The 15,838-nt window shown below is 38.9% G+C and overlaps 1 protein-coding gene across 8 annotated transcripts in view; it reads left to right on the top strand.

Moving 5' to 3' along the window:
- Window positions 1–15,838, top strand: part of TNIK (TRAF2 and NCK interacting kinase) — a 362,683-nt gene that overhangs the window by 105,318 nt on the left and 241,527 nt on the right. Inside the window, exon 3 of one of the 8 annotated variants that reach the window (XM_032484363.1) lies at window positions 13,218–13,242. The exons of the other annotated variants lie outside the window; for them this stretch is intronic. Within the exon in view, the coding sequence (XP_032340254.1) occupies window positions 13,218–13,242 (25 nt within the window). The remainder of the gene's footprint in view (window positions 1–13,217; window positions 13,243–15,838) is intronic. 8 annotated transcript variants of the gene reach the window in all.

Consider the following 15,838-nt stretch of genomic DNA (forward strand, 5'->3'; position numbering starts at 1 on the left):
CCTGAAGTTACCATTTTGCTCAAGACATCAGTGAACAAACAATGATAAAAGAGGTGAACCCATTTGCCACCAGAAGTTACAGGAAGGAGCTAATAATATCCTGTGCCCAGGGGCAGATAAGACAACTGACATTTTATTCCCCCAGGTGCAGCTGTCCAGACAGGGACACGTTATCCTGGGTGCAGAGAAAATAAAAGCATATTATTAACTAATTTCACAGTCGCCAGGACCCATGAAGGACATTTTCACATTCACGACCCCATTACTCCTCCTGGCAAGCTTGTAAAGGGTGTCTTATTATCCCCGTTTGACAGATGAGGAAACTGGGACTTAGAGGGACTAAGTGACAAGGCCAAAGCCAAACGAGAGGTAAAAGCTAAGTCTGGACCAGAGGTTGTAGATCTGGCAGGATCCACTTCCTCGGCAGAATCCTTAATGCTAGTTACATCTTCTTTTTTCTTGGCCTTGTGCTGAATTAAGGCTTTTTGGTTTGGAGCTTCTGATGGGCCTTGTGAAGTTCCTCTCCAGTTTGGGGTGAGGACTCTTTGTGGAGGAGGTACTGAGGCTTGAGTGATCTGGGGAGTGGTGTTGGTGGTCACAGTGGTGATGGTGTGGGGGAAGAAGCAAGGCTGTGGGCTTGAAGACTTGCTCTCAGACTCCAGGAGGAGGAGATCTGGGTGGTCCAGCTCGGTCAGCTGGGGAAGGAAAGGAGACAGCCTGCTCCAGAGTGAAAACTCCCATTGGCAGGAGGAGTTCCCTGTGCTGTCTCTCTCCTGTAACTGAGCATGGGGGCAAGGGGGACAGGCATTACTCGAGGCCCTTCTAAAATTTCCCGAGTCTAAAGAATTGAGGAAGCCTTTGAAAGACCTTGTAGGAGGATGGGGCTTGCCAGAATGGTGGATAATTCTAATGAGTAGAACTGGTCAGTCTTCTCAGGTCAGAGGGGGCTTGGCAACTCATTTCCCACCAGTTGTTGCCATGGGAATTTCAGCTCAGTGTTGAAAGATCTTTTGATTTTTTTTTTAAAGAGAAGCCCAATTTTATGTTAAATTCCCAAGTGATTAAATTTGAATTTAAAGTTAAAAAGAGACTCCATCCTCCCAACTCCCATCCCTCCTTATAGTCAAACAAAATGCCTTCAATAACGTCACTGTGTTGAACGATTCTTCCTTCTACGGAACTCACCGGCATATCACAGGTTACCAGTACTACACCCCCTCCCATCCAATATTGCTTTCCTGTTGTTCCGTCCAGCAGAATGCCCTCAAATTTGCAAATAACTCCTAGGGAAAAAATAGCCCTACCCCCAGCTGAGGTTTTTCCAGTATCATCACAGACAATATCCAGGTATCTCTGCCTGTGTTTCTTTTGCTGTGAATAATCTTGACAGTTGGTAAACTCTTTCTTCATCTCAGTCATCCTTCCCCTTACTCCAATTTCAGTGGGTTTTGTTCGGGTAAATGCACCTGGCTTTTGGTCATAGCTGAATCAGGAGGTGGTTTGGCTGACAGAAGGGTTACCTGGGGACATTTGTGCATCTCACACCTTTCTTTGGCTCTCTCAGCCCTGACTCACAGCAGATTCTCAGTCCTGAGGCTCTTTCCAGGAAGAGCCACAGCGTGTTAAACTGGCAGGTCTCCGGCTACGGTGGAAGGTTGTCATATGCGGCCGTGCAGGGAGCTGAGGCTGGGTGATGGCATGCTCTTCAAGAATAAGTTAATTTTTTGGAAAGCAGTTTGGCCATGTCTAAAAATGTACATTCATCTCTAAAGAAGTGATCAGAAATATGCACAACTGTATTGCTTGTAAAGCTAATTCCGATAGGTAAAGATAGTAAACAAGTTAAATGATTTACAGTAGGAGAATGGTTAAATAAATTTTGGGCTTAGCCGTATGATATTATGATAAATAACCCTTTAAAACAATGTTTATGAGGAGTTTTTAATGACATGGGAAAATGCCATATTGATCCAAAGGAAACAGGATATGAAACTACATATACATACAGATTTAGATATAGTTATATATATATATACCTATTTTTATAGCTGTTTTTTTTTTGTATTTTCCCAAATATTCCACAGTTTTAGAAAGTAAGTGTTGGTTTTTTTTTTTAAATAAACTTTTTATTTTAGAATAGCTTTTCTTTTTCAAAGAAAAGATGCAAAGATAGTATAGAGTTCCAGTATATCTTACTCAGTTTCCCCAAACTGGTTTTACTTCATAAAATTAGAATGAAAGTTATTTTTAAAGTGATTAAAAACAGCTCTCCATGGCTTACATTATCACAAGCTACATAATTATTTAGGTTTATTTTAAAGGACATTTATTTTTAAGGGAAAAAAATTTACAACCTTTATCAAAGGCACGTTTGACTTAGGCTACCGTTTACTTACTTGCAATGTGACATCTGACTGAGATCAAGCACTTCACACAGACCAGATGGGAGGTTAGAACATTCAGAGACCCTCTTTAACTTTGCTGTCTGTCCTAAGCTGATTTACAAGAATTTATTGGTTATCGTTGACTTACTGTTGGATTGGATTCCACAATAGACTTACAGTTAAGACAAAAGAAGTTATTCATCCTGCCTCTTTGAGCTAGGTATTTATTATTTCTTCTCAAACTTCCTCAGCCATATAAAAGTCAGTTTTATATGAGTCTCTAATGGATATGAATTTAAGATGCAGTCATCTGAAATTGAATTTGCCAAGTAGGTGCTATTTTAATACTTTGTTTTGACTGATCAGCTCACCAAAGCTGAAAGCTAAAAATAATAAACTCTGTCATTTTAGCAAGTCAAGCCATCAGAGAAAACAGTAAGAAATGACAGTAGCTGGTATTTAGTAGGTTTTCTTTTCCGTGTTGTTTCTGAATGGAAGCTCTTTAGGAAAAGGCCAGGGAGAGGCCGTGATCTGGGGTAGCTTTTTTTTTTCACTCAGAAAGGACAGGAGCTGGTTCACAGGAGGGTTCGGGAACCCTGATTAACCGTCCCTAGTGCTTTTCTCTCAATCACGCATTAGAACATGTACAGCAGTTTCAGAGGATCATAAAATCTTGTTATCATGTCATAGTTTCAAAGACTTAATACTATTCAATTCAAACATTTAGTCACAACTGGCCCCTCCATAGCTTGGAGTTTTTCTGTTATTTTGTAAAGGACCATTGATGTCTTTTGTCCCTATATTTTGAAATGAGGCCAAACAGCCCCATCCCACCTACTCACCTGCCATCTACTTTTCTTTGGGTAGGAGCCCTGCAGGTGTTTTAACTCAGGTGTCTACTAAGGTTGGAAGACAGTGTCGTGATGAATTGGTTTGTCGTCACCATAATTGGGGTGGTAGGTCTGAAGCACAGAGCAGTGGTTCTCATTTGGCTTCGGTTTGGAGAATATAGTGGGAATGTCAGGATCATTTATCAGATTCTCCCACGAAGATTTTATCCCTCACATTCCCCATCTGTGGGTTAAAAATACCCCGATTATAAAATGTCCCCACCCCTCCTCCAGTTTATAAGGCAGAATCCCTGGGATGCCAAAAACAAAACCTACACACCAAAACCCCACTCTGTTGCTGGCATACTGCTGCCTTCTGCGTTAGCATTCTTAACTAAGGGAAAATCTATACACTCTTATCTCTAGAAGGCCAGCCAGAGAGGCAGAAGAAAAGAAAATTAAGGAACAATTTGCTTGGCTGTCATTAATCCTTGTTTAGCCCTGTGGGAAAACGAGCTTTTCTTATTCCATCTTTGTTAGTAGGTAGATTAAATTGGTTAAAGAATACTGTAGTCTATGAAAGAAGAGACAATGGCACTTTATAAAGATACAAAGCAGCTGAAAATATTTTTTCCTTCAGCTGTTTCGCTGTCTTAAGATTCAATGGCCCTTAAGTGATTTGGGGTCAGTATCTAATAAGCACATTTGTGTCCCAAATGGAAAACCAGCACAGCTAAACTCTCTCCACCGAGCATAAACCTAGGTGTATCTACTGGTACTTCTTAGGAAAGATCTTTTGGAATTTTATTTTGGCAAACCTTCAAATGCTAAGATCTGAATCATCTTTTTCGGGTGTTCAGAACCGCCTAATGGAAGCTGCATTCTTGAGTGGAATTAAAAACCACTTTTCAAGTCTCCCCTCCCCTCCCCCATCTGCAACCTTCGACACCGCATAGATTTTGAAAGTCACACTGCAAGATTAGTGCCAGGGGTCTTTCAAAGGATGCTTATAACTGAAAATCTGTTTTCTTATCCCTCAAAGCTGAAAGCCATAAAGACAAGAAAAGAAAAGAAAATGCTTTTAATGAACAGTCTTTGCAGAATCAGCTCCTTGTAACTTTGGTCGTTCATGTGAATCAAAAATAGCTAAAAGTAGGTCATATTGTAAAAATGAATTAGGCTTCACTTCACATTTTATTGACTTTACTAGATCTTTTTTCATTCACAGTGGCTGATTGTTAGCTAATGACTGGCCTAAATAAAACAGCATTGATTCTCTTATTTTCTTTATTTTGCCATCTACTCCTTCAGAGTATCAGTGGCGCCTACTATGTGTGAGGGGTTTTTTCTTTTTTGTTTCTCACCCTCACATCAACCCTGAAGTTGGAATTTTTATCCTCATTTTATCTATCAGGGAACTGAATGGCCCAAGGACACACAGTTCATCAGTAAAAGATCTGAAAATTGGACATGTTTCTCTGTCCAGAAGTCCTGATGTTTTCAACTACATTCTCTTTATTTAAAATGTTTTTAATATTTAAAATATATTAGTGAGAAATAAACAGAGGGAAAATTGCCAATCTTAATGCCTCATAAAACAATGAAAAATGTTCAATATTAAATAATTTTTGGAAGTGACAATAACAGTTAACGTTTATTTGACTGGAGCTCTAGTACAGACCAGGCATTATATAACTCTTACCAAGGTCCGGAGAGATGAGTTCCATTTTCTTGCCGTTTTACTGATGAGTCTCAAAAAAATTAAGGTGCTTGTCCAAGGTCGCAAAGCTAGGAAATAGCAGAGCAGGGACTCAAACCCCTCTGTCTTCATAGTCCAGGGGCTTGATCTCACTACAGCAACTTGAGTTTAGCATAAAATGTGCTCAGTATAAATGGAAATGAAATGGAAAATTAATCTTTTTGAGTTCATGCCCTTATATTATTTTATTACAGGAAAATATTTTTTGGCTTAAGTATCATGATTTTCATGGGCAAATAATTGCAGAGTGTATTTTTCTTCTAACTCTCTTATTTCGAACACATTTTAAAGTGGTCTTTAAGGGTTCCTCTTTCTCCCCCTGAGACACTGGTTGAAGAGGAGGTCTCTCTTGCAGAGTAGGGACTAGGTTCCCAGCAGGAGTTGATACTCTGGCCTCAGGAAGAGATTAGAAAGAGCCTGGTAGGACACTGAAGACAAACCTAGACTGCTACCTTTTGGTTTTACAGCCGGTCCTGGGCTGAGACAGTGGGAGAAGGGGGACTCTGTTAACCTCCTTTTCCTGTCCAAGTCATGTTTTCCCGTGTGACATGACCATGACTGGGCAGGGGTGGGCTTGCTTCAGTAGCCATGCCTCTGGTGGGGCTTGGCCACCATACCACTTTATAACAGCCCTTTGAAGGGGAGCAGGCCTGAGTTACATGTTTTTAGAATACAGCTCATCTGCAAACTACAGGCTTCCTATATACATGGCATTTAAAAATACAAATTTGCAAACAAAACTCAGAAAGTATTCAGTTCAAATATATTTTTCTGGACATGAGAAATTAAACATTTTCAGGGCAACTCCTTTACAGCAGCTTTACTTCTGTGGCAGATTTGCCCAGAATGGGGCAAAACACCAGGCAGTATGAAATGAAAACTGTCCAGTCCTGTCATAAGAAAACCCTCTTATTAGTATAAAGATATCAGGGCCCAGTCCATACTCATCTTTTATTTAAGGGCCCCCAAGTACTCAGATTACTTAAATTCACTAATCTTTGAGAAGATGGGATTGGCCATTTATTCATTTAAGATATTTATTTAACACCCATTTATGTGTCAGGTTCTAAGCCCTAGGGGTATATAGAACTCATGTGAGTGACGGAAATAGACAATATACAAATAGACAAGTAATATTTAACATGTCAGATGGCAAAATTGTTATAGAGAAAAGTTTAATATGGCATAAGGAGTTAGTGTGTGTGTGTGTGTGTGTGTGTGTGTGTGTATAGTGAGGGGTTCTTGCTCCACTGAAGATCTCAACAATAGTGTAGCATTTGAGCATATAAATAAGGGAGGTGAAGGAGCAAGTCTTTCAGCTATCTGGAGGAAGACTATAGCAGAAGTAGCAAGTGCAAAGGCCCTGAGGTAGAGTGGTAGTGTTGTATTGAGAGTCAACAGGGAAGTGGCAGTCTCAGGCAGCTCAAATGGGGCTCTTCTGCTCTGGCTGAGAGAGGACCCTCAGGCTGGGCTTCCTCGGTGACTTCCTGTGACAGCCCAAGTCCATCCTGTGACTGCCTCCGTCCTCAAGGAGCAAAGTAACTCCTTTGAAAGGAGATGGTGAAAGACGAACAGAAGCTATGCCCAAGCTGGAGAGGGTGAGGAGTCAATCCTGTTTACATATTTAAATATTCCCCTCACAACCCATAAAATGCAAATCGTTTTACTTGAGCATTTAAATCTTTCTCACTGGTAGGTATTTCAGGCATTTCAGGCCTGATGTCAATTGTTGCATCATCTTGAAAGAGAAGCTTTTAAATTAATTAAACCCATTACATTAAATATTTGATTCTTGCCAATACATAATTTAAAATTCTCACTTCAAAATACTTTGGTAAAGATGAGTAACCCCACCAAAATGTCCTAAACTATGCCCCTGAAGAAACATTACCCAGTCTCTGGATAGGGGCCAATGGCCCTTTGAAAGGGACTTTTCACTGTAGCCCCAGGAAGGCAAGTCTGCTGTGTGGCCTGGCCTCAGTCTTAGAGATTGTGATTCAGTGAGAATGGATTCTTTTTCCAAACAAGTGACTTCCTTAATGAGTCAAGTTTGAGACCCACTGACCGTGGTAAAGACAATGTAGGTTCTATGTTGTACAGCAGAACAGAGTGGGCTATCAGTCTAGTTTGGCTCAGATGACGAAGGGGCTATTATCGCACCTTCTTTTATGTAGTTGTATTAGTTAGGGAAGGCTTAGCTATGCTGCAGTGACAAATAACCCCCAAATCCCAGTGCCTTAATGCTCTAAAGTCTACTTCTTGCTCTTGCAAAGGCCAGGATCAGTGTTCTGATGAGTGGTTCTCCTCCAAACAATGCATACTGTCACTTTTCATCCAGTCACAATGTCTACTAGGACCTCCTGCAGAGACAACTGAAGAGAGAGTGTGTTCATCCTTGTGGGTCATTTTAGGGACCAGGTCTGGAACTGTCTAGCCCTTCCATTCATATTCTGTTAAGCAAAACTTGACCCCTCCTAGATGCAAGGGGCCAGGAAAGGTAGCTTATGTGCTCGGGCATCAAGAGAAATAGTACACACATATAGCGTCGATCTGTAGTCATAATCCATAGTCGTCTTCCTGCTGCAATTTTCTGCAGGTTCCCAGTGTTTTTACACCCAGGTCTGCTGGACACTCCAATCCGTGCTCCAGATTCGTAACCTCTCTGCCCTCAACTCTAGTTCAGTGTAGCATGAGGAAGAGCCCAACTTGGTTAAACTAAATCACACTGAGATATAATTGCATAACAGGACCTCCTCCTCCCAACCCCAACCATCCTAGAAATCATTTCAGTCTTAAAGTAGGAGTCTCATCCCAGGGATAGTATAGCTTCTTTCCTTCCTTTACCAAAGATTCTGTAAAAATTTATCATTTTTATAATGCTTCTTGTGTTTTTGGCAGCAGAGATGTTTACAGGCCAGAGCAGACATCCTGTAGGAGTGGATGATTCTAAGTATGGTGTTTGTGAGTTGGGGACTTTCTAGATAGTCTAAAAATACAAGCAAGAACAGATATGAATCCTAGGAAGGGCACGTTCAAGGGCAGAGATGGTTTGCTTCTATGTGTGACAAATGTTAAGTACTCAATATGAACTAATGAATTAAACAATATCATTACCTGTAATTGCACAGACCAGGGTTTCTCAAAGGATGGTCTGAACCAGAAGCCTCAACATCACTTGGGAACGTCTAAGAAATACACATTCTTAGGCCTAGAATTAGACATTCTGGGTGTAGAGGGCCGCAATCTGTGTTTTGACAGCCCTCTGGCTGATTTGAATGCACATCAGTGTTTGAGAATCACTGGCATAGATTTTTACCTGCTGATTATAGTTTTATCTAAATCTAAGTAAGTAATTAGGGAGTCTGGGAATTATTTTTCCTGTGGGAGAAAGACATGGACATAAGCCTTTCAGGACACTTGTTAGGGAAACTGCTACAGTACTCGGTAGTGAGGCTCAAGGTCTAGAAAGGTACCTTGAGGCAGTTCAAGTGCCTAATAAGATTACCAATTATTTTTTCATGTACAGTACATAATAAAGCAGAAGAAAGAGGCTAACAAAGTTTAAAAGCATTTTAAAAGCAAAGATTGATTCAAAACACCTTTGTAATTTTCCTCTTGTTTTTACTGATTACTTTTGGTCACTCTCCTCTTTGTCTATCCAAAACTCTGGGCACGATGGCTTGTTAGGGCCCTGAAATGTGTAATTCTAACCTATTTATTGGAAACATTTCCAACTCTCCTCTCTCCCACCCCGTAAAATGCCATCTTAGATGAACAACACTAGACAGATTAAACCCAGGGGGACCCTAAGAAATGATTATGATGTCTAGAGGATGGAGGAGTTGAGGCTTGGGAACAGAGTAGACCCAGCCCTGTAGGGCTCTGGGAATAGTTTTCTGGCACAAGTCCCTGACATCAGCAAGGTTTGTTTCTTCTCCGTACAGGCAGTGGAAGCAGATTTAAAATAAAAATGCCCGACCTCCTGGCCCTTCTGAAAATAGCAACTAATGAATGAATCAAACCCCAAAATAAGCCCCTTCCAAAGTGGTCTCGTAGTATGTTAGAGAACTGTCATCTGCTTCTGTGAATCCTTAAAAGGTCACTGACTTTGGTTGTTTTTATTGGCCACAACTAAAGTTGCCAAATAAAATACAGGACACACAGTTAAATTTTAATTTCAGATAGATAAAGAATAACATTTGAGTGTAAGTATATCCCATAACCAATATGTATGAAATATTGAATAAATTGCCTACTAAAATATAGAATGAATGTGAACATTTGAATTTAGGTGAGCAACTAATTTTTTTTAGTGTAAGTATATCCAACATTACATGCTTAGTTATGGGACATACTTATACTAAGAAATTAGTTTATCTGAAGTTTAAATTTGCCTGGGTCTCTAGAAGTATTACTTGTTAAATTTTTCTTTTAACCATAACTCATGTGACTTTTGGCAAAGAAGTACTTGGAGGCCACTAAGATGTCCAGAGTGTCTTACTAATCCCTAGATACAGCTCCCAGTCAGCAGAAGCATTTTGCTTTTGGACTCTTTGTTATTTAAGCCACTGTTACTTTATCATTGCCGCTCTGATGGGGGCAACCTGTCCTTTCTCCTCTCTTGGCGTTCTTCTTCCTGGTCTCTGCCCTGTTTGCAGAGAAAGGCTGATCTTTTAGAAATAGCACCAGTCAATCTGAGTTCTTCCCTTTAACAAACTGATCTCACCCTGAAGATTAGGTTAATCTTTCCATTTTGGAGCTAGGTGCTGTCTGGATAGTTGTGGTCAGAAAGCCTGGTGTTTCTGAAAGCTTAGCCAACTCCAGTTCTCTTGTATGATTTTTATCTTTGGTGAATCACAGAACCTCTCTAACTCTCAAACCGAGTCTTTGTGTAGGTGAAGGTGGCCCATCTAATTACCATCAATTAGATGAATAGAACACCTGACCCCCACCAGCTCAGGCCCTAATGAGAGAACCAGTGCAGACAGTGTCAGATACGACTCGCTGAACAGGGCTCTCAGCCTTCTGAGAGAAAACAGAGACCTAGTAGCAGCCATGTAAAGTCATCTTGTTCTTTCTGTCCTAGATTCCAGTTGCTGCTTCTCTCTAGAGACTTTTTATGCTTGCTTAGCTCTCTATGAAGTCAACAGGAACATAGGACATTAAGGAAGCCTGGAAGAGTGAGAGACTCTGACCCAATTTGAATGTCCCCGAAGTTCAGTTACTCAAAAGAATTCAAGCCTTAAAGGCGCAGGACCTTAAAGGTACTAGAGCCTCACCCAAACTCCTCCCAAAGTCAGGACTGCGGGAATATTGCTGAAGTTATTTTTTTTTCCAGTTCCTCTCCTTCCCTTTCACTTTGTGTGTATGGGATTTTCAGGTGTATAAAAACAATAATGTTGATTTATTTTATTTGGACATAGAGCCTTTGTTATCTGGGTGGAATTCTATGTGGGAGTAACCAGCTGTCACCATCACTGGTTGCTGGGATTACGTTATGAAATTAGGCAAGGTGGTGTTTTTGCTTTTACCTTTTAATTGCCATTGGATGGTTGCTACATGTGTAGTAGTCTCATTTCTGTTTTCCATGGATTTGTCTTGGTTTTGGTTACCCCCAAACCACATTAGATTAGATATACTTAAAAAAACAAAAAAAGAAAAGAAATTTGAACTCACAATCTGTTGATGGTGCACAGCACTCACACTTTGACATTAGCCATAAATTAGACTGCGATCCCATCACAAGCTCAAATGCTCCTTTTGCTCTAAATTGTAGCTTGTAAAGAACAGAGTGTGAGAACGCAGAGATAGTGAGGTGGTGGCAGTTTTCTCACTGCTACTTGATTTTGGGAGTAGACAGCAACTCCACACTATTTCAAGAGTTTTCCATCTGATGATACTGAGATTCTTGCAAATCGTTTCTAATTCTACCTCTCAGTGTGTACAGTCCTCCAATCTATACTTTTGTAATTTCTTAGAATTGTAATGAAGATTTTGGACTCCGAGTCCCTGAGGGCAGAGTTAATGCCCATCTTGTTGATTTTGGAATCATCAGTGCTCAGGACTGACCTGGATACAGAAAAGTCTTTCTGTTGACCTGCTCAACAGAAAGACGATGAATTAGACTTTAGAGCAAGGTAATCCATGGCACCCTAACTTTAATAGTGGATTGGGGAAGTTGGTGGGTACAGCTCAGTGGTAGATAGAGCGCGTGCTTAGCATACGTGAGGTCCTGGGTTCAATCCCCGGTACCTCCATTAAAAATAAATAAAATAAATTTTTTATAAAGTTAGCAGATTATAAGTATGTAAATGTTTTGGGATCAATCAAGTTTCAGCAGGTCCTGAAAGAGAAGCCAGAACTCTGTCCATGTGTAAATTACCTATTTGTTGGGTTAAGAGACCATTTTCTACTTCTGCCTCTCATCTGACTTGTGGTCATCTTTACTCACTGAAAGAGTGTCCACATGGCATATAAAAAAAAAAATCTTTCGTAAGTAAGGCATTGGGAAAATCAATCTCATGTACTAAAACAGAGGTTGGCAGGCTTTTTTGGTAAAGATCCAAATAGTAAATACTTCAGGCTTTGTGGAAATAGGATTTTTGTTGTACCTACTCAACTACTGCCCTTGTAGCATGGGAGCAGCCATAGACATTAGGCAAAGGAATGAGCACGGCCAAGTTTCAATCAGACTGCATCTATATATGTTGAAATGTGAGTTTCATATAACTTTAGCATGTCATGAAATGCTATTCTTAAAAATAAATTTCCCCAAACATTTAATAATGTGAAAACATTTTTAACTCATTGGCTATTGCAAAAAACAGGTGGTGGACTGGATATGGCCTGCTGGCCAGGGTTTGGCAACCCCTGCACTAAAGAAAACAACTGATACCAAAGTCAAAGCTTTGTTGGGAAAAGGGAACATTTTCACTTTATCTGCCTTATGGCTTTCCTCCATAGCTAATTGCTGAAATGAGAGTGAAAGGAGCTTTTTCTCAGGGGCTTTTTTTTTTACCACGTTGCAAGTCTGCATGCATGCTTGCCTCTGTGCGCACGTATGTGTGTGTATAAGGACCAAGTGTTCAGATTGCACTTGATGTATTTTCTGAGCCATTTGGGATGGTGAAAGAGATTTGTAGAAAAATACAGTATGATCCTAGTTTTTTAAAAAAGCACATACAAAAAAATGATGAATTTCCTATATGCTTGTAAAAGGTCTGAAAGTGATAACAGTGGTTTACCCGTGGGAACTGAGAGCCGAATTGGCGAAGGGGTAGTACTTGACCTTTTTCTGAATTATTTACTTGAAAATGAGAATGATTCTTGCATTATTTGGGGAATTAAAATTAGTTAATTGTTTAATTTTAAAAATAATGCTCATGAAGAAGTAAACACTGCCTGTTTTTCTGTGAACCTGCCAATACAGTTCATCTGTGATTTTTATTGACATTATAATCTTTTCATATCACCCTTCCTAAAATACAACTGTTGGGAAATCCCTTCATCTGTGAAAGAAGTGATAAATAGGAAGTGCTTAGATTTTGCAGGAGCAAGAATATCTTCTCAAGGGATGCTGATAATTAAAATAACATGAAAGTATAATAAAATCCCACCATCTATTATACCGTAGATCCAATGCCTATACCCAGAGCTTTAGAACACATTTCTTACTAACACACAAAAGGACATGAAAGCAGGTGGTGTCTTTGTCCCCTGATACCTAAGTGTTTTAATAAGGTTTCACTAGGTTTTGAAAGTCTTTGGTTAAATTGGAACTGACATTTATGCTAATTAGCTGGGTTTGGGAGCTCGAAACAGGTAAAATTGAATTATAGTGGGCTCTAAATTATGTTTATTTTCAAAATGATGGCTCTGAAGAATATTTGGTTCCATTTGTCAGTTATTTCATATCTTGCTACTTATATCATTCTTTTCCTGCCTGGTGTGTTAATCTGTAATCTGAAATCTTTTTGTCTGCCTGTAATATGATAGGCTGTTTTCCCGTAGTCCATCTGTCTTCTACAGGAGGGGAAAGTTCTTTTCAGAAATGGCTCTGGTTGATATTATTAATCTTGATAAGCAGAGAAATTCCTTGCATAATTTAATAGCCAAATGGCATGAGGGGGACTTGGTATGAAAATGAATTTTTCTGTCAGCTTTAAAAATCACAGCATGGGCAGCCTTTCATCCATGTGACTCAGATATCAAAACGCTGGATGTTTATTCTCTTTTTTTTTGCAGGTTTTTCTACTTTGCACCTCCTAAGGTAATGAGGAAACATTTAGAAAATTTGTTTACTTTTTTTTTTTCCTGTTTTAAAAAAACCCACAACAAACTAACCAGCAAAAAGAAAGCCCTTCTTGTTCTCTGAAAAAACAGATGCTGCCTTTGACCTTGGGATTTAAGGGCAAATCTATTCTTGTTTACATGTCTTGAATTTCTTGGATTTGCCAGTATGAAGGCAGCAGTTGGGAATGAGTGTTTTTGAAAGTATATGAATGATTTAAAAAAAATTAGTCTGCACAGCTGTTGCTAAAGAAATGTTTGTTCTCCCCTCTCCTTCTAGTTAACTAATATATAGGGTTTTAACAGTTATTATTGTTATTATTATTTTGTTTTCTTTTCTACTTTTCATTGCAATGATCCTCGTTACAGATGTCACAGCCTCCGGGTATCTAGTCTTGCATCTGCCACCCTGCTTTCCTGGTGAAGGTGCCTGTGGTGGCGTATGACATGTGATTTGCAGGGTCCCACCAGTCCTCCATTTTGGATAAGGAAATACAGCCAGTCCTGTTCAGGCAAGCCAGCAGGAGTGGGAATACTAATAACCAAATATGTTTTTCCTTTCTGACACAGTCTCTTTAGAATGCGATTTGCTTGCCCTATCTTTTGAAAAGTCATTGACAAAGGTTGCAAAAGCTTTAGAAAAAGTATGAGGACCAGGTGAAATTACTCTGCATGAAGTATGTCCACTTGGGATTAGCATTATTTCCTTAGAAGACCACTAGCAAGTGTGTTATGATTGTTGTTTGAATCAAAACCAATAGATATGCATTAAATATGTTTGCTTCATTTTTCATGAATCATATATTTGGGATGGAAATCTTGATGATGAGAAACTCTTACCTTTGAGCAACAAAGAATTAAGAAGTGATTTTACCCTTTCAGATAGTGCTGAGACCAGACGTATTTTTTCCTTTTAAATATCATAAAACTCAGTCACGTCTCTTTCCACGTTACATTTTCAACTTTAGGAAACTGACAGTGAGTAGATAAATCAATTTGTTTCCCTTCATAGATAATTTTACTGAGTTTTGTGTTTTTTTTTTAAATCTTCTGCATTTAACCTTTTATTTGTGGACTTTTTTGTTTGTTTCCTAACCATGTGTTCTAAATTTACTTTATTTTCTTAAAAAAATTAAGGGAACACATGGCAGAATAATGCACCTTTAAAGCTAGCAGTTACATTAGTTGTGGGCCATTATAGTAAAGTCCCCAATAGCAGTTTACATAATTTTATTGGTCACTCTATAGACAAAAGATAAGACCTATCAGAATGTTGTCATGGATACTTAACTAGAAAATTTAAATCAAAATATCTTTGTTCTATTAGCTCTGCCTGCTAATTAAAGAACAAGTGAGCTGCTCAGGTTATAACAGGGCAATGTGGAAGAAGCCAGGAGGCTCACAGAACGCCTCCTTTCCTCTGACTTGATTAGTAATAAGAGAGCCAATATACCAGGGAAGTCAACTTCCCCTGGGGCTGAGATTTTTTGCAGGCACTGGCAATCAAGTACTTAGTGAGTAGCCACACATTGGCTGTCATTTCCGACACTTTCAGAGTCATTGTATTCTTAAACATTTCAGGATCCCTGCAAGTTTAGGTAGGAATATAGGTTTTAAATTTCAGTATTTAGAAACTGCACCTCCTTGTAAGGAGGTATTTAAGACATCTTGCCTTCTCAAATGGATGCTTCTGGAAGGCATTGTTTGAATATCTGTTAGGGTATTTGGGATATGCAACAAGGTGGTTATAATCTTCTGGAGAATTTCTTAATGATCTTTTCAGGGCATTTTTCTTATTAACTTCTGATACTTTAAGGAAGGTCCCAGTGCTTTTCATTGAATGCCTTGAGAAACTGAAGACTATAAAGGAGTTTTAAGAAACTTAATTCTCTAACCAACTATTCAGAAATCCATTTTATTGATTCAGGAATCCAAGATAAATGTTTAAAATTTGTTTATCCAAGCAAACAATTACCTAGTCAACCAACTAACTAGCCAACAAACCAGCCAACCAACCAACTTCACTGAGTAGCTTATCTTGAAACTCTTTCCTAAAACCTTCCCAAAGCTTTTGTTTTTTTTTTTAAACAATTCCAAGAAAGGATGGTAAAAAATGTGTTTTATAAACCATAATTGTTAGATTTGTTAATTTATCAATAATGGGAAAAAAAGCCCTATCTATCATTTTAACATGTCTTCATGCTAATTTTTTCCTGAAGTCTGATTAGCAATCAACTGTAGAGAATTCTTGCCCAACAGTGGTAACGTTTTCTAAAGTACAATGTTAATTTTTGGAGTCCATTAGAATGAAATACATTGTGTAAATGCTTAAACTAAGATTTCTTAATTTAAGAGTTTATAAAAGAAGCCTAGAGCATTTTAGAATTTGCTTTTTTCAGTTAAAATATTTTTGGTCTTTTGGCAAAAGGATAAAAAGTCCCTAGGCTATGTGAGAAACTACAATTTAAAAATAATTAGCTTTGAAGGGTTATTCTTCTCTGTCTTTCTTTGAGTAAGAACATGACTAGAAGATTTAGGAGAATAGGTTAGAATAGGAAATTTACAATATTTCTTAA

The sequence above is a fragment of the Camelus ferus genome, chromosome 1, assembly GCF_009834535.1.
Source record: "Camelus ferus isolate YT-003-E chromosome 1, BCGSAC_Cfer_1.0, whole genome shotgun sequence".
NCBI lineage: Eukaryota > Metazoa > Chordata > Mammalia > Artiodactyla > Camelidae > Camelus > Camelus ferus.